The sequence below is a fragment of the Mesoplodon densirostris genome, chromosome 14, assembly GCF_025265405.1.
Source record: "Mesoplodon densirostris isolate mMesDen1 chromosome 14, mMesDen1 primary haplotype, whole genome shotgun sequence".
Taxonomy (NCBI): Eukaryota; Metazoa; Chordata; class Mammalia; order Artiodactyla; family Ziphiidae; genus Mesoplodon; species Mesoplodon densirostris.
This window is the reverse complement of record NC_082674.1, coordinates 78,682,806-78,700,324: the sequence shown is the minus strand read 5'-3', so window position 1 is coordinate 78,700,324 and position 17,519 is coordinate 78,682,806. Positions and strand designations below refer to the sequence as shown.

The 17,519-nt window shown below is 58.2% G+C and overlaps 1 protein-coding gene across 1 annotated transcript; it reads right to left on the bottom strand.

The window, feature by feature from the left end:
- Window positions 1-1,229: 1,229 nt before the first annotated feature.
- PSD4 (pleckstrin and Sec7 domain containing 4) lies at window positions 1,230-16,433 on the bottom strand. Its single transcript, XM_060117421.1, has 16 exons — window positions 15,459-16,433; window positions 14,205-14,334; window positions 13,817-13,911; window positions 12,752-13,116; window positions 8,613-8,822; window positions 8,085-8,165; window positions 7,837-7,949; window positions 7,569-7,627; window positions 7,322-7,411; window positions 6,237-6,280; window positions 5,735-5,895; window positions 4,612-4,682; window positions 4,357-4,520; window positions 3,686-3,830; window positions 3,293-3,436; window positions 1,230-1,487 (listed from the first exon to the last, which is right to left on the bottom strand). Exons 1-16 carry the CDS (start codon window positions 16,431-16,433, stop codon window positions 1,230-1,232), a joined length of 3,105 nt encoding a protein of 1,034 aa, XP_059973404.1.
- Between the last annotated feature and the right edge of the window lie 1,086 nt (window positions 16,434-17,519).

Below are 17,519 nucleotides of genomic sequence, written 5' to 3'. Positions count from 1 at the left end.
GCATGAAGCGGAGGACAGGGCCGGCAGGAAGGCCGGAGGGGCCGTGCGTCAGCCAGCAGGCGGGCAGTGGAGAGGCCCCTCTTGGCGGGCCGCCTGCTCGCACACTTGGCTGAACAGAGACAATGGTGGCTGCCCCTGCAGCCCAGCCCCCTTCCCACAGGCAGAGCCTCAGGTCCTTGAGTGCCCGGAACCTCCCCCAGAGAACAGCCCAGCTGGGAGCCGGCCCGATGGAGCACAAGGGGACTTCCCAGGCAGGGTGGCAAAGGCCCCTGGGAGCAGGCTGGGCCAGGGGAGGGGTCCGGGAGCGTCCTAGAGCCCCTCGGGCATGGAGCTTTCAGGGAAGGGAGCCAGGCCTCCACCCGCCCCCCACCCCAACTCTCCAGAGCCCCCAGCGGATGCGGATGCGTCACCTCTTACCCTCAGCCTCCCTAGGGTCTGAACCCGGAGAGAACTCCTTCCCTGCTCTGGGGAGGCAAAGGCCCCGCGTTCCAGGGCTCTCCACTGAGCTCTGGAGGCCGCCCCCTCCAGCCCTCACTGACTGCCATCCGCTCTGCTCTGATGATCAGCAATCGGCCGTGGAAGGCAGGGCCTCTCTCGTTTGCCCACTGCGAGTGGGTGATGTGTGGGAGACGAGACAAAGGCAGGGGCCCCAGGGTCAGCCTCACTGAGCCCCTGAACACGCCGCATCCCTGCCCCTACCCAGAAGGCTGTCCCCCCAGTGGGCGGGGCCTGGTTGGGGTCTCCCAGGACCTCTCCCAGCAGGCCACCTGATTCCCAGAGCAAGACCACCCTCAGGGCTGCGGCTCCCCTAGCTTGTCTGCCCAGAGAGCTTTGCTGCCCCAGCCTCTGTCCCGGAGGCCGGGGGTCCCCGAGTACTCTGACTCTCCAATAAGCACTGAGCTGCCCGCAGGCCTGGGAAAGGTGTCCGCTGTGGCTTCTGAAGGGATGGAGGGTGACATGGGATGAGCTGGGAGCGGAGCCAAGTTCCTGACCTCCCATCGCCCTCGGGAGCAGCCAGGGGCGGGGGCAGCAGTATTGGGGAAACTCCTGCGTACGAGGGAGGGAGAGGGAGGGAAGGAGGACCACAGGGAAGCAAGGCTATCCTTCAGCGGGGGGAGGGGCGGGGCCTCATCACCATCAGGCACCCGCTGAGACAAGGCTCTTCCTCGGGGCTTCATCCCACGTCCACCCCAGGCCATGGGGGCAGAGTCGGGGAGGGGGCACCCGCTTCACAGCTGATTGCGGTTCCGCTTGGGGATGATCTTCCGGTAGGTTCTGCGCTCTGAGACGTTGCGCTTGACCTTGGCCGTGGTGGGGGCCTCATCCAGGTGCAGGGACGGGCTGGAGTGGGACTTCTTCAGGCTGGGCTTGGACTCCTGCGGGTCTGCAGCCTCCTTCCCCAGCTGTTCCTCCCACAGGTCCAGGTCATCCGACGGGCAGTGCAGACGGGCCACCAGAAGCTGCAGGTAGGTCTCGTAACGGGTTTTCTGCAACACACGGGCCCCGCCGCCTTAGCACCACCCGGGCTCCAGGTCGGGAAGGGGCTGGGATCGTAAGGGACAGACAGCGCACATGTGAATGATGCTATGGCGATAACGACTCCTGCAGGAAGAGCGCCGGGCCAAAGGCTAGCGTCTGCTCGAGCAACCGTATCTGCAGACCCTGCCGTTCCCTGGGTGTTTTATAGTTACACCTGTTTAAGTCCAGCCCTGGTCTAACAGCCAACACCGTGTAGTGCTGTAACTGACATCTCTGGAGCACGTTACATCGCTGAGGCACTAAAAGATCCGTAGCCCGCTAGGCCCGAGATCTGTGCAGCACTGCACACAAACAGCGCCCATCTGTACTCAGCCCTAATTGGGTCTGTGTGGTGTTTCAACAGTTGGCATCTGGAGAGTATGACGCTAACTACCCTCATCTGTTTAACACTCCTTGGCCCTCTGTAACTAGCATCCTTCGGATACAGTTCCCAGTTTACCTAGTGCTTTCCCACCCTCCAGCCCGCTGGGTCCTCATCCCAGCCCTGGGAGGCTGGGTGGGAGTCACTGCTCTGCTTTGTAAAGAGGAAAGTGAGGCCTAGGGAGGGGTGGGCCTTGCTAAAGGTCCCAGCTGGTCAGAAAGTGGTAGGGAGAGGCTGGAAGGCTGCGTGCAGAGCTGGGTCCTATCGGCCACACGCCGGGGCCTCTGGGAAGAGGCGTGCTCACAGCCATGGATGCAGCCAGCGCGCCAAAGGGATGAGCCAGAAAGAAAGGGAGAGGGCAGTGTGAGGGCCGGTGGGCACAGCCAGGAGGTGATACTGACGCTCCCTTCCCCCCTCCCTGCCCCTGGGTGGCCTCTGACCCCTTCTGTCCCCACACTGCCCCTCGCCTACCCTCCTCCTGAATTTGGGTGCAGGGTGGGTGCTGGGTGGGAAGAAATATTTCAGCATCGATCAGAGAGCTAATAAAGGTCATTCCTTAGTTACGACCATACACGAGGCACGGATGTAACTGGAGTCTCTTGAAAATGTATCAGGTTTGGACGAGTCGCTTAATCTTTCTGTGCCTCAGTTTCCTCATCTGTAAAATGAGGATTACCGCCCCGACCCCCAGAGTGGTTAGATAATAAGATAATCCATGCAATGCAAGCTTCAGAAATACCGCCTATTATTATTATTAGGTAGGTATTAGGAGAAATCATTGTTAAAATATAGATTTCCCTTCGGGCCTCCCTGGTGGCGCAGTGGTGGAGAGTCCGCCTGCCGATGCAGGGGATACGGGTTCGTGCCCCGGTCCGGGAGGATCCCATATGCCGTGGAGCGGCTGGGCCCGTGAGCCATGGCCGCTGAGCCTGCGCATCCAGAGCCTGTGCTCCGCAATGGGAGAGGCCACAACAGTGAGAGGCCCGCGTACCGCAAAAAAAAAAAATATATATATATATATAGATAGATAGATATAGATATAGATATATATCTATATAGATATAGATATAGATATAGATTTCCCTTCAATGTAGGAAAAGCCAAATATACTCTTAGGAGAAAAAACATGTGTGAAAGCAACATTCCCTAAGAGTGTTTCCTGACAAGCAGCTGCTATGTGCCCCCAGGACAAGAGGGGAAGCGGCCCGAGTGCACACGGACACACACAATTTGCGCGCGCGTGTGCACACACTCGTGTGCAGACAGCGCACACAGCACCCCGTGTTCTCACAGGAGCACCTCCCCCTGCCCTGAGCCAAGGCTGCAGGGACGGCCACGGCCACGAGAGGGCGGCAGAGGGTCCAGGAGGAAGGTGAGGCGCCGGCACCTCACCTCGTACTCCAGGTACTCCTTCCGCAAGCGGTAGTCCTCCAGCTCTCGGCTGCGGCCCCGCCGCTCCGGTAAGTTTCTCTGCAGATCCAGCAGGTCGTCGGAGGCAGCATCCAGGCAGCTCTCGTGGGATCGATGCTGCTCCTCCTGGGAGCGGGAGACAGTGGGGGAAGCTGCTCTAAGCCCTCCCCCTCCGTTCCGGGCCCAGGTGGGCAGCCCAAGAATCCCCCCACACCCCCGCCCCCCGCCTCCGTTCCTGGGCCCAGGTGTTCAGCCCATCCCTCCCCCTCCCCCCCAACTTTTCCTAGGCCAGCTGCACAGCCTCTCATCTCCCTCTTAGTCCTCCGGGGTGCACCCCCCTCCCGCGCGGCATCCCGCCCCTCCCCCGGGCCGTACCAGGGAGCTCTGGGCGGGGCCCACGGGCAGGATGGGCCGGACGAATTTGCGCTGGGAGCCCACCGCGGCGGGAAAGGGCGGCGCCGAGTGCGTGGCCGCGGCCAGGTTGATGCGCGCCATCCAGGAAGTCATCTCCTGGGCAGTGCTGCAGGGAGAGGTGGCCGTCTGTCCCCAGGACCACAGAGTCCGGTGCTATCACCTATCCCCGCCTCCAGCCTCCCGTGGTCTGCACAGCAGCCCGGCAGCTCAGGACTCAGAGCCGACAAAAGCCAGAAGTCCACTACCGGCCGAGGTGGTTGACCCCCGCTTGTGGTTTTTCTCAGCGGACAAAGAGGCAAATGTGGGAAGGCAATAGAGTTTATATCAAATGCCAAAAACTGATCGAGTGTTTGTGACTTCCTGGAATCCTCTGTTTGGGACTGAAAGGCTCAGTCGGACTTTCGGGGAAGAGGTGGTGCAGAGGCGAAGTGGGCCAAGGGCAGGGGACGGAAGCAGGAAGCCCCGGCTTCCAGCTGTAGCCAGACCCCGGCCAGCAGCCCATCTCAGGTGGCCTGGTCAGGACGGCACCTCCCCCCCCAGGGCGGGGCCGGTAGCCGTCAGAGGATGAGAGGGGGTCAGGGAGGAAAGCTGGGGCCCTGCCGCTTGCCTGTTCCCCGCCCCCCGAAACTCACGGTGCCTGGAAGAGATAGAGGCGCCAGTCGGCCGTGCGCAGCTGGAAGACGTGCGGCTTCTTGGTGTAGTGGGTGGCGGGAGTGGCCAGCGAGTGGTGCACCCCTACCGGTTCGTCCACCGTCTGCCCCAGCAAGCTCTCCCCGTCGAGGCCGTGGTCCTCTCCCTGCCACAGGGCACACGGGCTCAGAAAAGAGGCGTGCATCAGCGGCTCATCCTCCCGTGCTGCCCACTGCGGGGGCCGACTCCCTTCCTACCTTAAGGAAATAGAGGACCATCCCTCGCAGGACGGTGTGGAGCATCTTCCAGCCGCGCTTGCCCCACGGCGCTGCCCCAGAAGCAGAACACAAAGGTGGGTGGTGGCCCCCACTCCGGACCCTCAGACACACACTGTCCCCCCCCTTCCCCTCCACCAACTCCAGTTCCTCCCCAGGGTGTAGAGAAACATGCCCGAGCACACCAACACAACAAAACACAACCGATCACACAAACAGGCAGTACCGTGTCTCTCACATGGGCAATCACTCTTAGCCACCAAAACAGAACTATTTACAGACAACCACAGAAGCCGACACTCATACAGACCATCCTGACTCCAAACGCACACCCCCGCCCCCCCCCAAAAGCACAGCTCTTCTCAGACATCTTTCTGGTCCCATCCAGAGAGGCGCAGGGGCTCAGATTCTACGGCAGAAGGCCTGCTTCCCCACGGTCACCTCCTGCCCTTGCTCATGTGGCTTCTCACAGCCAAATGCCAGTTCCCTGGCTGGTCACCGTACCCCAGCCTTTCTGGGATCCCATTCCTGCTCTGGTCACGTGGCTGCCCGGCTCCAGAGCCTTCAACAGTCTGCAGGATGAGGCCCAATGCGCCTCACGCCATCCTCTTTCACACGCCCCGTGCTCTTTTCTCGGTGGGGATCCCTCTGCCCAACTACAAATAATCAGACCCTCTTTTCCTCCAAGGTTCAGCTCAGAGACCACTGCGTCCCGGAAGCCTTAACTATCCTGTCCCCCACGTTCCATCCCAAAACAAAACCAGAAACCTTGCCCTCCTCCACACGCCATACTCGATGGAGGCCTCCCTACACCACGCAGCTCTTCCTTTTATCCCAGACACTGGTGTGCTTGTCTAATTCCCACCCTAGCACAGGGGTTCGGGGGTGGGGGGTCCCTAGGGCTGTCTTGTCTCTGCACCCCTCCCCCACCCCCAGTACATTACACAGACCCCGCTTCACGGTCAGCACCGAGGAAGGAACATGGGCTGCCTGTCCTCCGCCCGTGCCGTCTCTGCACGGTGTCCCTGAGCACGGACGGCACTTGCACACGCACCCCGTTCACGGGCAGACAGATGGCCCCGCATGGCAGCAGGCAGACACTCACTCTTCTTGCCATCCGCATCCTGATGCATCTTCCGAGCCAGGATGCCCTGCTTGTAGGTGGGCACCGTGGGGTCCTGGGCCAGCTGGAGGAAGGGGTTGCTCATCTTGCCAGCCAGGGAGGACGGCTGGGCCTTCTCGGGCCTGGCTGCGTCGTCTTCATCCCTGGACATGAGAGAATCAGGCTGGGGGTGCTGGCCGGCCAGAGGCCATCAGGAGGTGCCCACCACCACCTCAGGACCCCCATCCTCTCTCTCCTGCTGGGCAGCCACACCTCAGGACCCCCACCCCCGAGAAGTCTTCCTCCAAAGGCAACGCATCACTCTCTACCATCCCCATACCCTGGCCACCTCTGGCTCCTCAGGTGCTCCCTGGCCCGCCGCCCCGCCTCCGGCTCCACCCACGCAGAGGGGAGCACTGTCCAGGGGCCCAAGTTCTCCACCTCAGGTGGGTGGGTGGAGGGAGGGCAGGGGAGAGGGAGGGGAGGCAAGATGGGTCTCACTTACACGGCCCACTCGAGCTTCTCACTTCGGATAGACCAGTAGAGGGCCTGGAACAGAAACACACAGGTGGGCCCGGGAGCCTCGAGCCGTGGGGCGTGCATTCTGTCTGGCAGAGGTACCACGGGCATGCTGCAGCCTGCCGCCGAGCAGGAAGCCTGCCCCGAGCAGGAAGCAGCCCACGCATCCGCGCATCCATGCACACATGCGGCAATGTATGGGGCATCTGCCATGTGCTGAGCACTGTGCTGGGAGCTAGAGACACAAGGATGATCGAAGCAATCCTCGTCCTTACTTGAGCTTAGCGAGGCCTGAACTAGTTCCCTTGAAGGGAAACGCATCACCCACATACCATCCTGCCCAGAGGAATCTGACGCAACAGGAACAGCTGACTACAGGGGCAGTCAGTGTATGGCAAGTGAATGAATAAACGAGGTGCTGTGACTTTGAAATGACATGACCGAGAGTACTCATATCAATGTGGCTGGCTGGCTTTTGTAGCCCTGGCCACGCCTAGTGGGGCACCGGGCACCTAGTAAGTGTTCAATTAATGCTCACTGACTAGACAAGAGAATAAATGCTCTAGCTGCTTAGGAAAGCAGACTGTGGGCCAGGCCCTGGCCTAAGCACGTTGTGGTAACAACCCTGTCACATGGTCACTCGTCCTGGAGGAACTTGCCTTGGCCAAGGAGTGAGCTGCCCAAGACTAGAATCCAAACCCTGGAACCTCTGGCCCCCGAATCCTAGCTCTAGACTTTTACCACTTGAAGCTCTGCCCTGAGAACCAAAAACCAGGTGCTTCTCAGACTTCATAGGCCTAAGGATCACCCAGAAGCATGACAGAACATTGTAGGGGCCCAGCCTGAGATTCTGATTCAGTAGGTCCAGGGCGGGGGGCCTGTGAATTCACACAAGCTAATAAGTTCCAAGGTGATGCTGATACTGCTGGCCCGGGGCCCACACTTTTAGTTCCCTTCAGTAAGGAAGGCCTGTCCTCTCAAGGATGTTTCGGCAAAGCCAGGCGTGAGCTCATGTTCCCCTTGGGACCAAGAGGCAAGGCTCCAGGCCCCTGAGCAGCCCCCATGCCGTACCTTGAGCACCTCCTTGGGGAAGTTCCCGCCGTCCTGCAGGCCGTGCAGGTTGGTGATGAATTCCTGGCAGCTCATGCTCTTCCCGATGTTCTGTGGCCATGTGGAGAGGGGCGTCGCTGGCACACGTGCCCGACCCCAACAGAAAGACCCCCGGCCGGCTACTCCAAACCTTCCCCAGGTCCCCAGGGCCCTCCCTGACCCCATCCCAGGCCTCGGTTCCCCTTTTCCAGGAACCCCAGGCTCTCACCTGTCCATGCAGGTCTGAGTTGAGCAGCATGATGGCACAGGTCAGGGTGTGCACGCAGTCTGTCCCCCAGAGAGAAAGCTCGTTGGAACTGGGACTCCTGCATTTCCTCTGCCCACCCTGGGCAGGGTGACCCCCAAGTGCTTCTGGGCCCCCAGCGCGCCCCAAACACACTCCCACCAGCCACCACCCAGTGAACCCCCAAGCAGACCGGGGACACTTCCCTGCCATCCTTCCGCCCGGTCCCCCCAAAGGGCCGGCGTCTCCCTACCTACTGAGGAGAAGAGCCCAGGGTTGCAGTGATAGAAGCGCTTGGAGAACTGGTAGAGGATCCGCTCCCGTTCCTGGGTCTCCCCACTGAGCACCAGGGCGCGGAGGAAGCCCCTGGAAGGAGGGCCAGAGTCCAGGCAGAGCCCAGCAGCCCCAGAGCTCAGGGCCAATCAGGTTCCAGCCCTGCTGGTGGTACCACTGCCCCCCGCCATCCCTCCCTCCTCCCCAGAGAAGGCGCCCAGCTGTTACCGGAGCGCACGGTCCAGGCTCTGGCCTCTGAACTGGAAGAAGGACAGGTAGTTCTCAGCCACCGTCCTGCTGAAGTCGTTGCTGTGGAGGGAAAGCGGGGATGAAGCCTGCTTTGGGGTTCTGGACTGGGGGCCCCAGGGCCTGCACATATCCTGGGGCCTGACAGGGGCTGGTGGGGGGTGAGATCAAGGGAAAGGCACCGCCAGGCTGGACCCTAGTTCCCAAGAGGGCACTGGCACCCATCCGACGCTGAGTGGGAGGGACGTGGGTTTGGGGTGGGGGAGGCAGGTCGCCGGGTCCGGCGGCTCTAAGCAGGGGTCGAGGGTGACACAAGTGTGACTAAGAGGAAGAGGCAGGCACGGCAAGGGTCTGGGGGCAAAGGGGAGAGGGGTGCAGTGGACGGGACAGGAATGAAGGCTTGAGAGGTCAGCGGTGGGGCTGGAGGGACACAGACGGGCAGGGAGCCCACTGGCTGCTTCTCCCCCTCCGGACTCGACCTCGGCCTCGCTCAGGTTCAAAGCCCCTTACTTCTTCTGCAGGTAAGCGGCCACTTCGGACTTCCGGAAGCCCTCCAGGTGATAGAGGCGGGAGGCCAAGTTCCAGGTCACCTTGTCGGTCCTGACGCCATTCTCCAGCTTGCCTCCAGCTGGTGGCCTTTGGCCTTCCTCTGGGGGCTGTGCTTGGGGCATGGGGCTCTCAGGAAGCCTGCGAAAGTCCATCAGTGACCTCAGACTCCCACTTGGGATGGACACAAAGGGGCTCGGGGTCAAGCGTCCTTGAGGTCAGTCGTAGGGGCGGGTGTGCTCAGAGTCCACGCCCAGAGCTCAGGGCAGGAGCTGGAGCTCCAGGGCCTTGTGTGGCCAGGGAAGAGCCGGACCAGGCCCTCCCCCAGGGAAGAGTCAGGGTCACAGCCTGCCTGGCCTGACCTGGGCACCAGGACGACCCAAAGAGGGCAGTATTCACACAAAGCTAGCAAGGGCTGGAGCCGAGCTTGGTACCAGCACTTCCTAAGGTAAACCACAGGGATGTTCTGAGCCAAGTTCACCTCAGGTGGCAGGTGCAGCCCTTTGAAGACCCCAGTGGTGTTTAGTCCATCCCAAGGAGGGGTGGGAATACCTCCCCAAATGTCAGCAGCCACTTGTGTCCCTCACCTGTCCTGCCCCCCCATCATGCCTCCTTGCCCCCCATCCACTCCCCCAGCTCCAGCCTCCAGCCTCCACCCCTAGATCTGGAGCCAAGGAAGGTGCAAGGATGAACGGAAAGCGAGACCAGCTTTAGGAATGGTGACAGCTGGGATTGCCACAGGTGGTTTCCAACCCCTGCCTTCCTGTATCGGCAGCCCTGTTGTATAGAAGGGGGCCTTCCAGCAGGGGCTTTGGATGGTGCCTACAGAGGGTGCACAGGCCCCAGCAACCCTCACGGTAGACTCAGAGAACACTCAGAATCTCAGAAGTCACCCAGCCCGATCTCTACCTGACTCTTGCGTTTTCCCTGCAGCATTGCAACCAGGTATTGGGGTACCCTCATTAGTGGAATGGTCATCATCCAGGTTACTGCAGTTAGGGAGTTGTACAGATAAGAAAACTTATCACAGTAAGAAAATGTTCACTGACAGACTACCCACTTATAAAATTCAGCTGCACTTGACAGCCCTTTCCACTTCACACAAATGTACGTCTCTGCCCCCAACTGGGTCAGCATCTTTGCTGGTAACTTCTCACTGCTTCCTGAGGCTCATCCACATCCAACAAGGCAGGGCAAACATAATGGAAGCCAACTGAAAAGTGAAATTACAAATCTTGCCAAAAAAGGATTTTATGAAGGCCATGAAAGTGATGCTGGAAGATTCCAGGGATCACCTGGGAAGCCACTGACAAGTGAGGAACGGGAAGAGCTAGTCCAGTGAACAACTGAAGAGGAGAAAATAACAATAATGACACGCGTGTCGCATCTAAAGAGAACTACTTAGATTATCAGCTGACAGAGCCCTCAAATACTTTTACAAAAATGACCTAGTCAGTGAGTGTTGTCACTAAAATAATATCTAGATGGGAAGGCACTTTGAGGAAAAAAACCCCACAGGGCAAATATAAATTATTATGGAATTGTATACTTTCAACGAATGGATTGTATAGTATGTGAATTATATCTTAATAAAGCTGATATAAAATAAAAAAATAAAATAAAATAGGACTTCCCTGGTGGTCCCAGTGGTTAAGACTCCTCACTTCCACTGCAGGCGGCATAGGTTCGATCCCTGGTTGGGGAAGTTCCACATGCCACCTCAGTGCGGCCGAAAATAAAAAAATAAAATAAAATGATAAATTCAATAGACCCTTATGACCTCACTGTGAAAGTTAAGGACGAATGAAAGACATCTCATTGAGCCACCAAATTAGGCCAGGAAAATTAATCTATAGTGTATTAAATATAAGATTAAATAAATTTACTTATGTAATATTTAGTGCCATTTACCAAGAAAAGCATCAATTAAACCTTTCTTCATTATTTACTATGAAAGTACGGTTCTCATTTTAGGTGGATTTACTTTTATTTGGGGCTGAATTAACTTTAATTTTTGGTATCATGAACCCTCTCTTTTTTTTTTTTTTTTTTTTTTTGGCGGCACTTGGGCCTCTCACTGTTGTGGCCTCTCCCGTTGCGGAGCACAGGCTCCGGACGTGCAGGCTCAGCAGCCATGGCTCACGGGTCCAGCCGCTCCGTGGCATGTGGGATCCTCCCGGACCAGGGCACAAACCCGTGTCCCCTGCATCAGCAGGCGGACTCTCAACCAGTGCGCCACCAGGGGAGCCCATGAACCCTCTCTTTTTGGACACCTAGAGACTCTTCTGATTAGTCTGAACTTCTTCAGGGACAGTGTAGCTTTCCAGCTGCTGAAGGAAGAGGCTTCTTTGGTCTCTGGCACTGCCTGGGGTTCACCATCACCCAATGACTTCGAGATGGGAGTGGAGTTAACCTTCCAGTTAGTCCAACACTAGGTCCACGCCCTGAACCATCACTAGTTTCCCCTGGTCTCTTTCATATGACCCCTATTTGGCCAACAAAACCCCTTCCCCATGTAGAGATCCTAGGGGCTGACAGCCTTCATGCAGCTTCCTTGGGGCAGGTGGACATCTAGGATGGTTTTCCAGTTGGACTATTCCTACCCCTGGTCCCAGTTCTAGGGTTACTTAGTCCTGCTATGGACCCCAAGATCCACCATTCCTTTGGTCCCAATCAAACCTCTCCTTGCTGCTCCAGCTTCCTCTGAGATCTGAGTCAGCGCCCTGGGCCTCCCAGACACATCCTCAAATTCAAAGTGGCATGTAATCCCCACATCACAAGCTCTGACCTTCCCTCTCCCCAGACCTGCCTAGCATGGCCCCCATTTTTCTGGGCACATGGCCTTGGTCAGGCCAGGTTCGCTGCACACACCCCTGGTCCTCTCCTGGTGTCCAGCCATGGACACGTCTCCCTGGGTCTGCCTCGACACATTCAAGTCCTGCCCCACATGGATGACTGTCTGCTCTTTGGTTTCTTGTGCTACCAGACCCTCCAGTCATATAATCCTGGCTTAATAGATATTAGTATGTTAAGTCCCAATGTGCTTTTCTCACGTCACCTGACTCCAGTCAGAATGACCATCATCCAAAAGTGTACATATAGTAAATGCTGGAGAGGGTGTGGAGAAAAAGGAACCCTCCTACACTGTAGTGGGAATGTAAATTGGTACAGCCGCTAAGGAGAACAGTATGGAGGTTCCTTAAAAAACTAGAGTTACCATATGATCCAGCAATCCCACTCCTGGGCATATACCCAGAGAAAACCATAATTTGAAAAGATACATGCACCCCAATGTTCATAGCAGCACTATTTACAATAGCCAAGACATGAAAACAACGTAGATGTCCATCAACAGATGAATGCATAAAGATGTGGTATGTATGTGTGTATACACACACACACACACACACGCACGCACACACAATGGAATATTACTCAGCCATAAAAAAAGAATGAAATAATGCCATTTACAGCAATATGGATGGACCTAGAGATTACCATACTAAGTGAAGTAAGCCAGAAAGAGAAAGACAAATATCATATGCTATCACTTATATGTGGAATCTAAAAAAAAAAAAAAGGATACAAATGAATTTACTTACAAAACAGAAATAAACCCACAGACATAGAAAACAAACTTATGGTTACCAAAAGGGAAAGCGTTGGCGGGGGCAGGGAGAGATAAATTAGGAGTTTGGGATGAACAGATACACACTACTATATATTAAATAGATAAACAACAAGGACCTACTGTATAGCACAGGGAACTATACTCACTATTTTCTAAGGTCCTATATGGGAAAAGAATCACACCGGGTATTCTTTTTTTTTTTTTTTTTTTTTTTTTGCTGTATGCGGGCCTCTCACTGTTGTGGCCTCTCCCGTTGCGGAGCACAGGCTCCGGATGCGCAGGCTCAGCGGCCATGGCTCACGGGCCCAGCCGCTCCGCGGCATATGGGATCCTCCCAGACCGGGGCACGAACCCGTATCCCCTGCATCGGCAGGCGGACTCTTAACCACTGCGCCACCAGGGAGGCCCCACACCGGGTATTCTTAAATGCCTGTATAATTAGGAGGCAGAGGGTGGTCAGAACGACACTCACCCTTCTGTAGAAGTCAAGGGCACGTCAGGCTGGCTGGCTTCAGCCTCGGCCGTCCTGGCCGGGCCTTCACTCCTTCCTTCCCTCCCTGGGCTGGGGGCCTCTCCTGCCTTCTCCTTCTCCAGGGAGCTAGGCTCTGCGCCGTCCGTCTCCAGGGATGAAGGGCTTGACGTATCTAGCATCCACGTGGGAAGAACGCTGCCCGGGTGGTGGCTCCAGAGCTGCGGGCTGCCTTCCTGGGAGGACACGGGGCTGGGCCGGGGGCTGGGGCCTCTGGCCTCAGACTCAGGGCTGCTCGACTCCAGCGAAGAGGCTGGGCTCCCCCAGGGGCCAGGGGACATGGTGCAGGGAGCAGACTCCTGGGCACACTCTGCATGCCTGTCACCTGAGGAAGAGTGTAGAGTGAAGCTGGCACGGGGCGAGGGGCAGAGCCAGGGAACAGCCTGGGCTGCCACCCCCAGCAGCTCCCCCGTCCCAGGGCTCCTCCCTGGAGCTGCACATTCTATCCCCTGTCGGGCAGTGACCCACCACATGTAGGGACAGCGGGCAGACGACTCCCAGAACTTCAGCCCCAAGGCAACCGGGGTTTCAGGGCTTGCTAAACCACGGAGACCCAGGCATCCAAAAGGCTGGGACTTTTGTACACTTCTTCATTTACTCTATGAGATGAGTTTTTTTTTTTTTTTTTTTTTTCCTGCAGTACGTGGGCCTCTCACTGTTGTGGCCTCTCCCCTTGCGGAGCACAGGCTCTGGACGCGCAGGCCCAGCGGCCATGGCTCACGGGCCCAACCGCTCTGCGGCATGTGGGATCTTCCCGGACCACGGCACGAACCCGTGTCCCCTGCATCGGCAGGTGGACTCTCAACCACTGCGCCACCAGGGAAGCCCAATGAGATGAGTATTTTAAAACCCATTGTACGGAGGAAGTCACAGAGGCAGAAGCAGGATTTAAGCCCAAGTCTGTTTGGCTCCAACACAAAACAAGGGGACTCCTTAATGACACCCCTGGGGAATGCTCTCTGTCCCCAGTCCAGATTCCAATGCCTCCAACCACCCAATTTCCCAGACCCCATATTGGATCTCACCTGTGTCCTGGGGGCAAAGAGGCCCCTGGGGCCAGGAAGGAACCTCCTTGGTCTGCCAGCCCTCGGGACTTGGCAGAGCTTGTTGAGAGAGACACAGACGCATCTGTGAGCCCTGGAGGCACTGAGAGGTGAAGGGGGCAGTGAAGGCACGGGGGAGGAGAGGGAGGGAAGAGGGACCGTGAGTATACAGGGCCCCCCCTCCCTGCTGTCCTCCCACCCAAACCTCACACCCTGGTCTGGGCCTCAGTGCAGAAGTGGCACCCCAGATGGGACCCACATCCCAGGGGTGCTGGTGCTAGGCCCTGGAAATCACTGGCTTCATGTTCCTTCTTTACAGATGGAAAAGTTGAGGCCCAGAGAGGGGAAGTGACTTGCCCAAGGTTGCACAGGATACGTGGCAGGGCTGGCATCAGATGCCACACGTTCCGTTTCCCAGGTCAAGGCTTTGTCCACACAGGATGCTGCAGACGGGGCAGGGGCAAGACTGTCTCCCGGAGGGGTCTAGGGAAGAAAAGGAAGAGAGAGAGGCTTGCCCAAGGGAAACTGTTCCCAGGGCCTCCCCAACACCCTTCCAGCCTTGGGGCCTCATCCAGGCTCACTGACTTCTAGTCTTCTCTGCTCTGTCTGCTCAGATGGCCCCGTCTCATGCAGCATCTGCCCAAGGAGGGGCTGTGCTGTAGAGAGGGGGACAGCCCCCCCAGGCACTGGGCTGGGCCCTGCCATCCCAGATGAGCGCAAATGGCCAGCTCCCAGGACAGGGCTCCCAGGCCTCCTTCTGAAGACTCCAGGGGCCCTAGAGCACCCAGGCCCCAGAATGCATGTCACAGGACCCAGGCACAGCTGCCCTGCACAGGGACCCCAGCCTGTGGATGGAGGGGCCTGGGCAGTGTCAGCAGCTCCTCTGATCTCAGGGTCAGCTGAGAGAGCTGCTCTGGTTCTGAGCTCTTCCGCGCTGTCCTCTGGGACCACAGAGATTAGACAGTGACGGCCCTGCTCTTCCATCTTGAGTTTCCTTATCTCTTAAGCAGAGGCCTCCCTGGGAAAAAGGTGCTCACATAACTTGTCCCTACAACGTGTGCTCGTTGATACCAAGACCTCTGCCATTGTCACGTGGGCCTGGTCGGGTGACACTGGAGGCGCTGAAAGATGGTGAGCTAAAAGTAACAAAATGCTGAAATCTCTCCCCAAAAGAGAGGACTCTTAAAGCAGACATCTCCCCACCAGGGGCAGAGGTCACCCCAGCAGGCTGACCCCTGCCCTGTTACAGTTGGGAATGTCTTCCAGGTGGGAGGGGGAGAGCCCGAGATTGGCCTGGAACACGCTGCAACCGGAGGAGCTGTCTGTTCTCCCAATGTGTCCACATGCAGCCCCTTGGAGCTGGCGAGATGGGAGACATCTGTGCCTTAACATTAATTGCCATCATGTTCAGTTGACATGATGGCGACCGTAAAATTTCCTCTAGTTCTGAAGGCCACACTGGACCTGCCTTTCTGCTCTATTGCTCCAGGATCCCCAAAGGCCCCAGCACCTGGGAAGAGAGTTCTGGGCCTGGTGACCACAGAGGAAGGCCCTTCCCTCCGTGTCCCCATGCACAGCCTGGGGTTGGTTCCCAGGGCTCTGCTTACCTCGCTCTCCTCCTGGCCGGGAGGTGCTGCGGGAGCCCGCTCGGTGGTGCCCACCACAGCCCAGGAGGAGGAGTGCAGCGTGCAGGTGGGCACAGGAAATGGCGGTGTGGTGTGCCCGCTGGAATCCATTGCGCTGTCCCCCGGATCCGGCTCCCTGCCCAGCTCCCACGGCACGCTGCCTCCTGGGGGTGAGGGCTCCAGGGTCTGTGGGCTCTGGGGCCCGGTCCTCACATCTGCGCAGGGATCTGAGAACCCCCAGGCAAAGCGCGCTTCAGACTCACTGGGGGCCGAGGAAGGGCTCTCCAGGAAGAGCGGGTTGTCGAAGAATATGCTCTCCTCCTCGGGACCCCACTCCGGGGACGAGTCTGGCGCGCCCTCCCTCGGCCATGCCGGGTTCCGGTTCTCCCCTCCAGGCCCGCTGCTATCTTCCCCCGAGGCCCTGTGCACGTCCACGGGTGGGCCGGGGTGGAGGCCTGAGCCCCGGGGTCCCACCGGGCTGGAGGGGAAAGCGGGGAGGTCAGGAGACACCGTGGGGAGGGAGCATCTCAGCTCAGCTCTGATCCCTTCCGTCTTCTCTAGCTCCTCCTGCAGGTCCAGGACGCACATCTGGGCCTGCAGGATGCCCGCCCAGAACACCACCTGGGTGGACGTGCTCTGGCTCTGCCTTGGGCTCCCCAGAGGATGGCTGTCCCGGGGTGACCCGGGGGACACTGCTTTCTGCCCTTCCCCCTCCTGGGAAGAGCCGCTCCCCGGGTGCGTGGGCTCTGGGCTGGAGCCCCTGGGATGAACATCTTGCCTCGTGGAATCAGGAGGCTCAGAGGCCCAGGTCTGCTCCCCGCAAGGTTCGAGAGGGTCAGGGCGGCCGCGTGTCTCCCTCAGGTGTGCTCCTGGGTGGAGCTGCATGTGGTCTCCCAAACAGATGTCGAGAAATTCCATGGGTTTGGGGTGTTCACAGAGTCCGTCGTCACCCATCATCCACAGAGCGCAAGCTGCACAGGAGTCCCCAGAAGCGTCCGCCTTCACAAGCCCATTGTGTAGATTAGAGGGAGCACCGGCCAGGGGGGTGACTGGGACCCTACATCTACCCTGGAAGTACCCAAAGCAAAGGCAGGTTAGCAATGGGCTCTCAGCCCCTGGAAGCACACGTCCAGTGAGTTACACGTGGTTTCGAGTGCCTGCCACATCCATAGCCCGGGCCAAGGGCCGCTGCCCTCTGCAGCCATGCAGGGGTGAGGAGTGTACCATACACGCCGTCTGACCACCAAGTGCAACTGCTCGCACCTGCCCCAAAGACACTCATCTGTTGGCTGAGGGTGGCCCGAGTGGCTGAGCTGAAAGAGATGAACTAGGCAAGCCAGACTCTTCTCTGGGGAACCTAGATTGGAGAATGTCAAGGCTAAGATGGCTGGTAGCAGGAACAGAAGGTGGAAATGTCTCAAAATAGCGGGAAAGTAGCAGCAAACCAAAACACAAAACAAGGATGGGGAAACCAATGTACGTGGAAGCCAAACAGACATGGACTAGAGGTGAGGGGAACGGGACAGACTCTAGGGAGAAGCAGGCAGCCGGGAAAGAAAGGCCGCAGCTGCTCTTGTTCCCACCTCCCAAGGCTCCTGTCTTTGGGGGCCTGCATCCTTCCCACAGCTCACTGGCCGGTTCTCAGGTACAGCCATGCAGCCTGGCTCAGGAGGGAGCTCGGCCTGGGCTGCTGCAGGAGGACGTTTCAGCCCGCGGGGCAGACCTGCTGCAGAGGGAGGAGACTGCTTCCTTCTGGGGAGCGGGAAGCTGGGGCTGCCCCACACCTGCTCAGAGCTGCCCAGTGCATCGGCCACACTGGCACCCTGAGCCGGGCCTAATCGGATGCAGCCAAGGATTCTCGTGGGGCATTTTCTAGAAGCATGCATCTCCATCCCCTGCATGTGGTCGCCAGGTTACAGGGCTTTCGGGGTGGCCCTGCTTCTTCAGAACAACTGGCTTCTTCTGATCCTGTGGACACTGTGAAACTCAGAACTCGACCTGTTTTCCCTCGGTACTGGCCCTCAGGAAGTGTAGGTTAAGTCC

Excerpts from the sequence above, each read along its gene's own strand:
- PSD4 (XM_060117421.1), bottom strand. The coding sequence starts at position 16,433 with ATGATGGGTGACGACGGACTCTGTGAACACCCCAAACCCATGGAATTT. Across the intron at positions 7,628-7,836 it reads TGGGCTCTTCTCCTCAGTAG|ACTGCGTGCACACCCTGACC; the intron begins GTAGGGAGACGC and ends TCTGGGGGACAG. Across the intron at positions 6,281-7,321 it reads TCCCCAAGGAGGTGCTCAAG|GCCCTCTACTGGTCTATCCG; the intron begins GTACGGCATGGG and ends TTTCTGTTCCAG.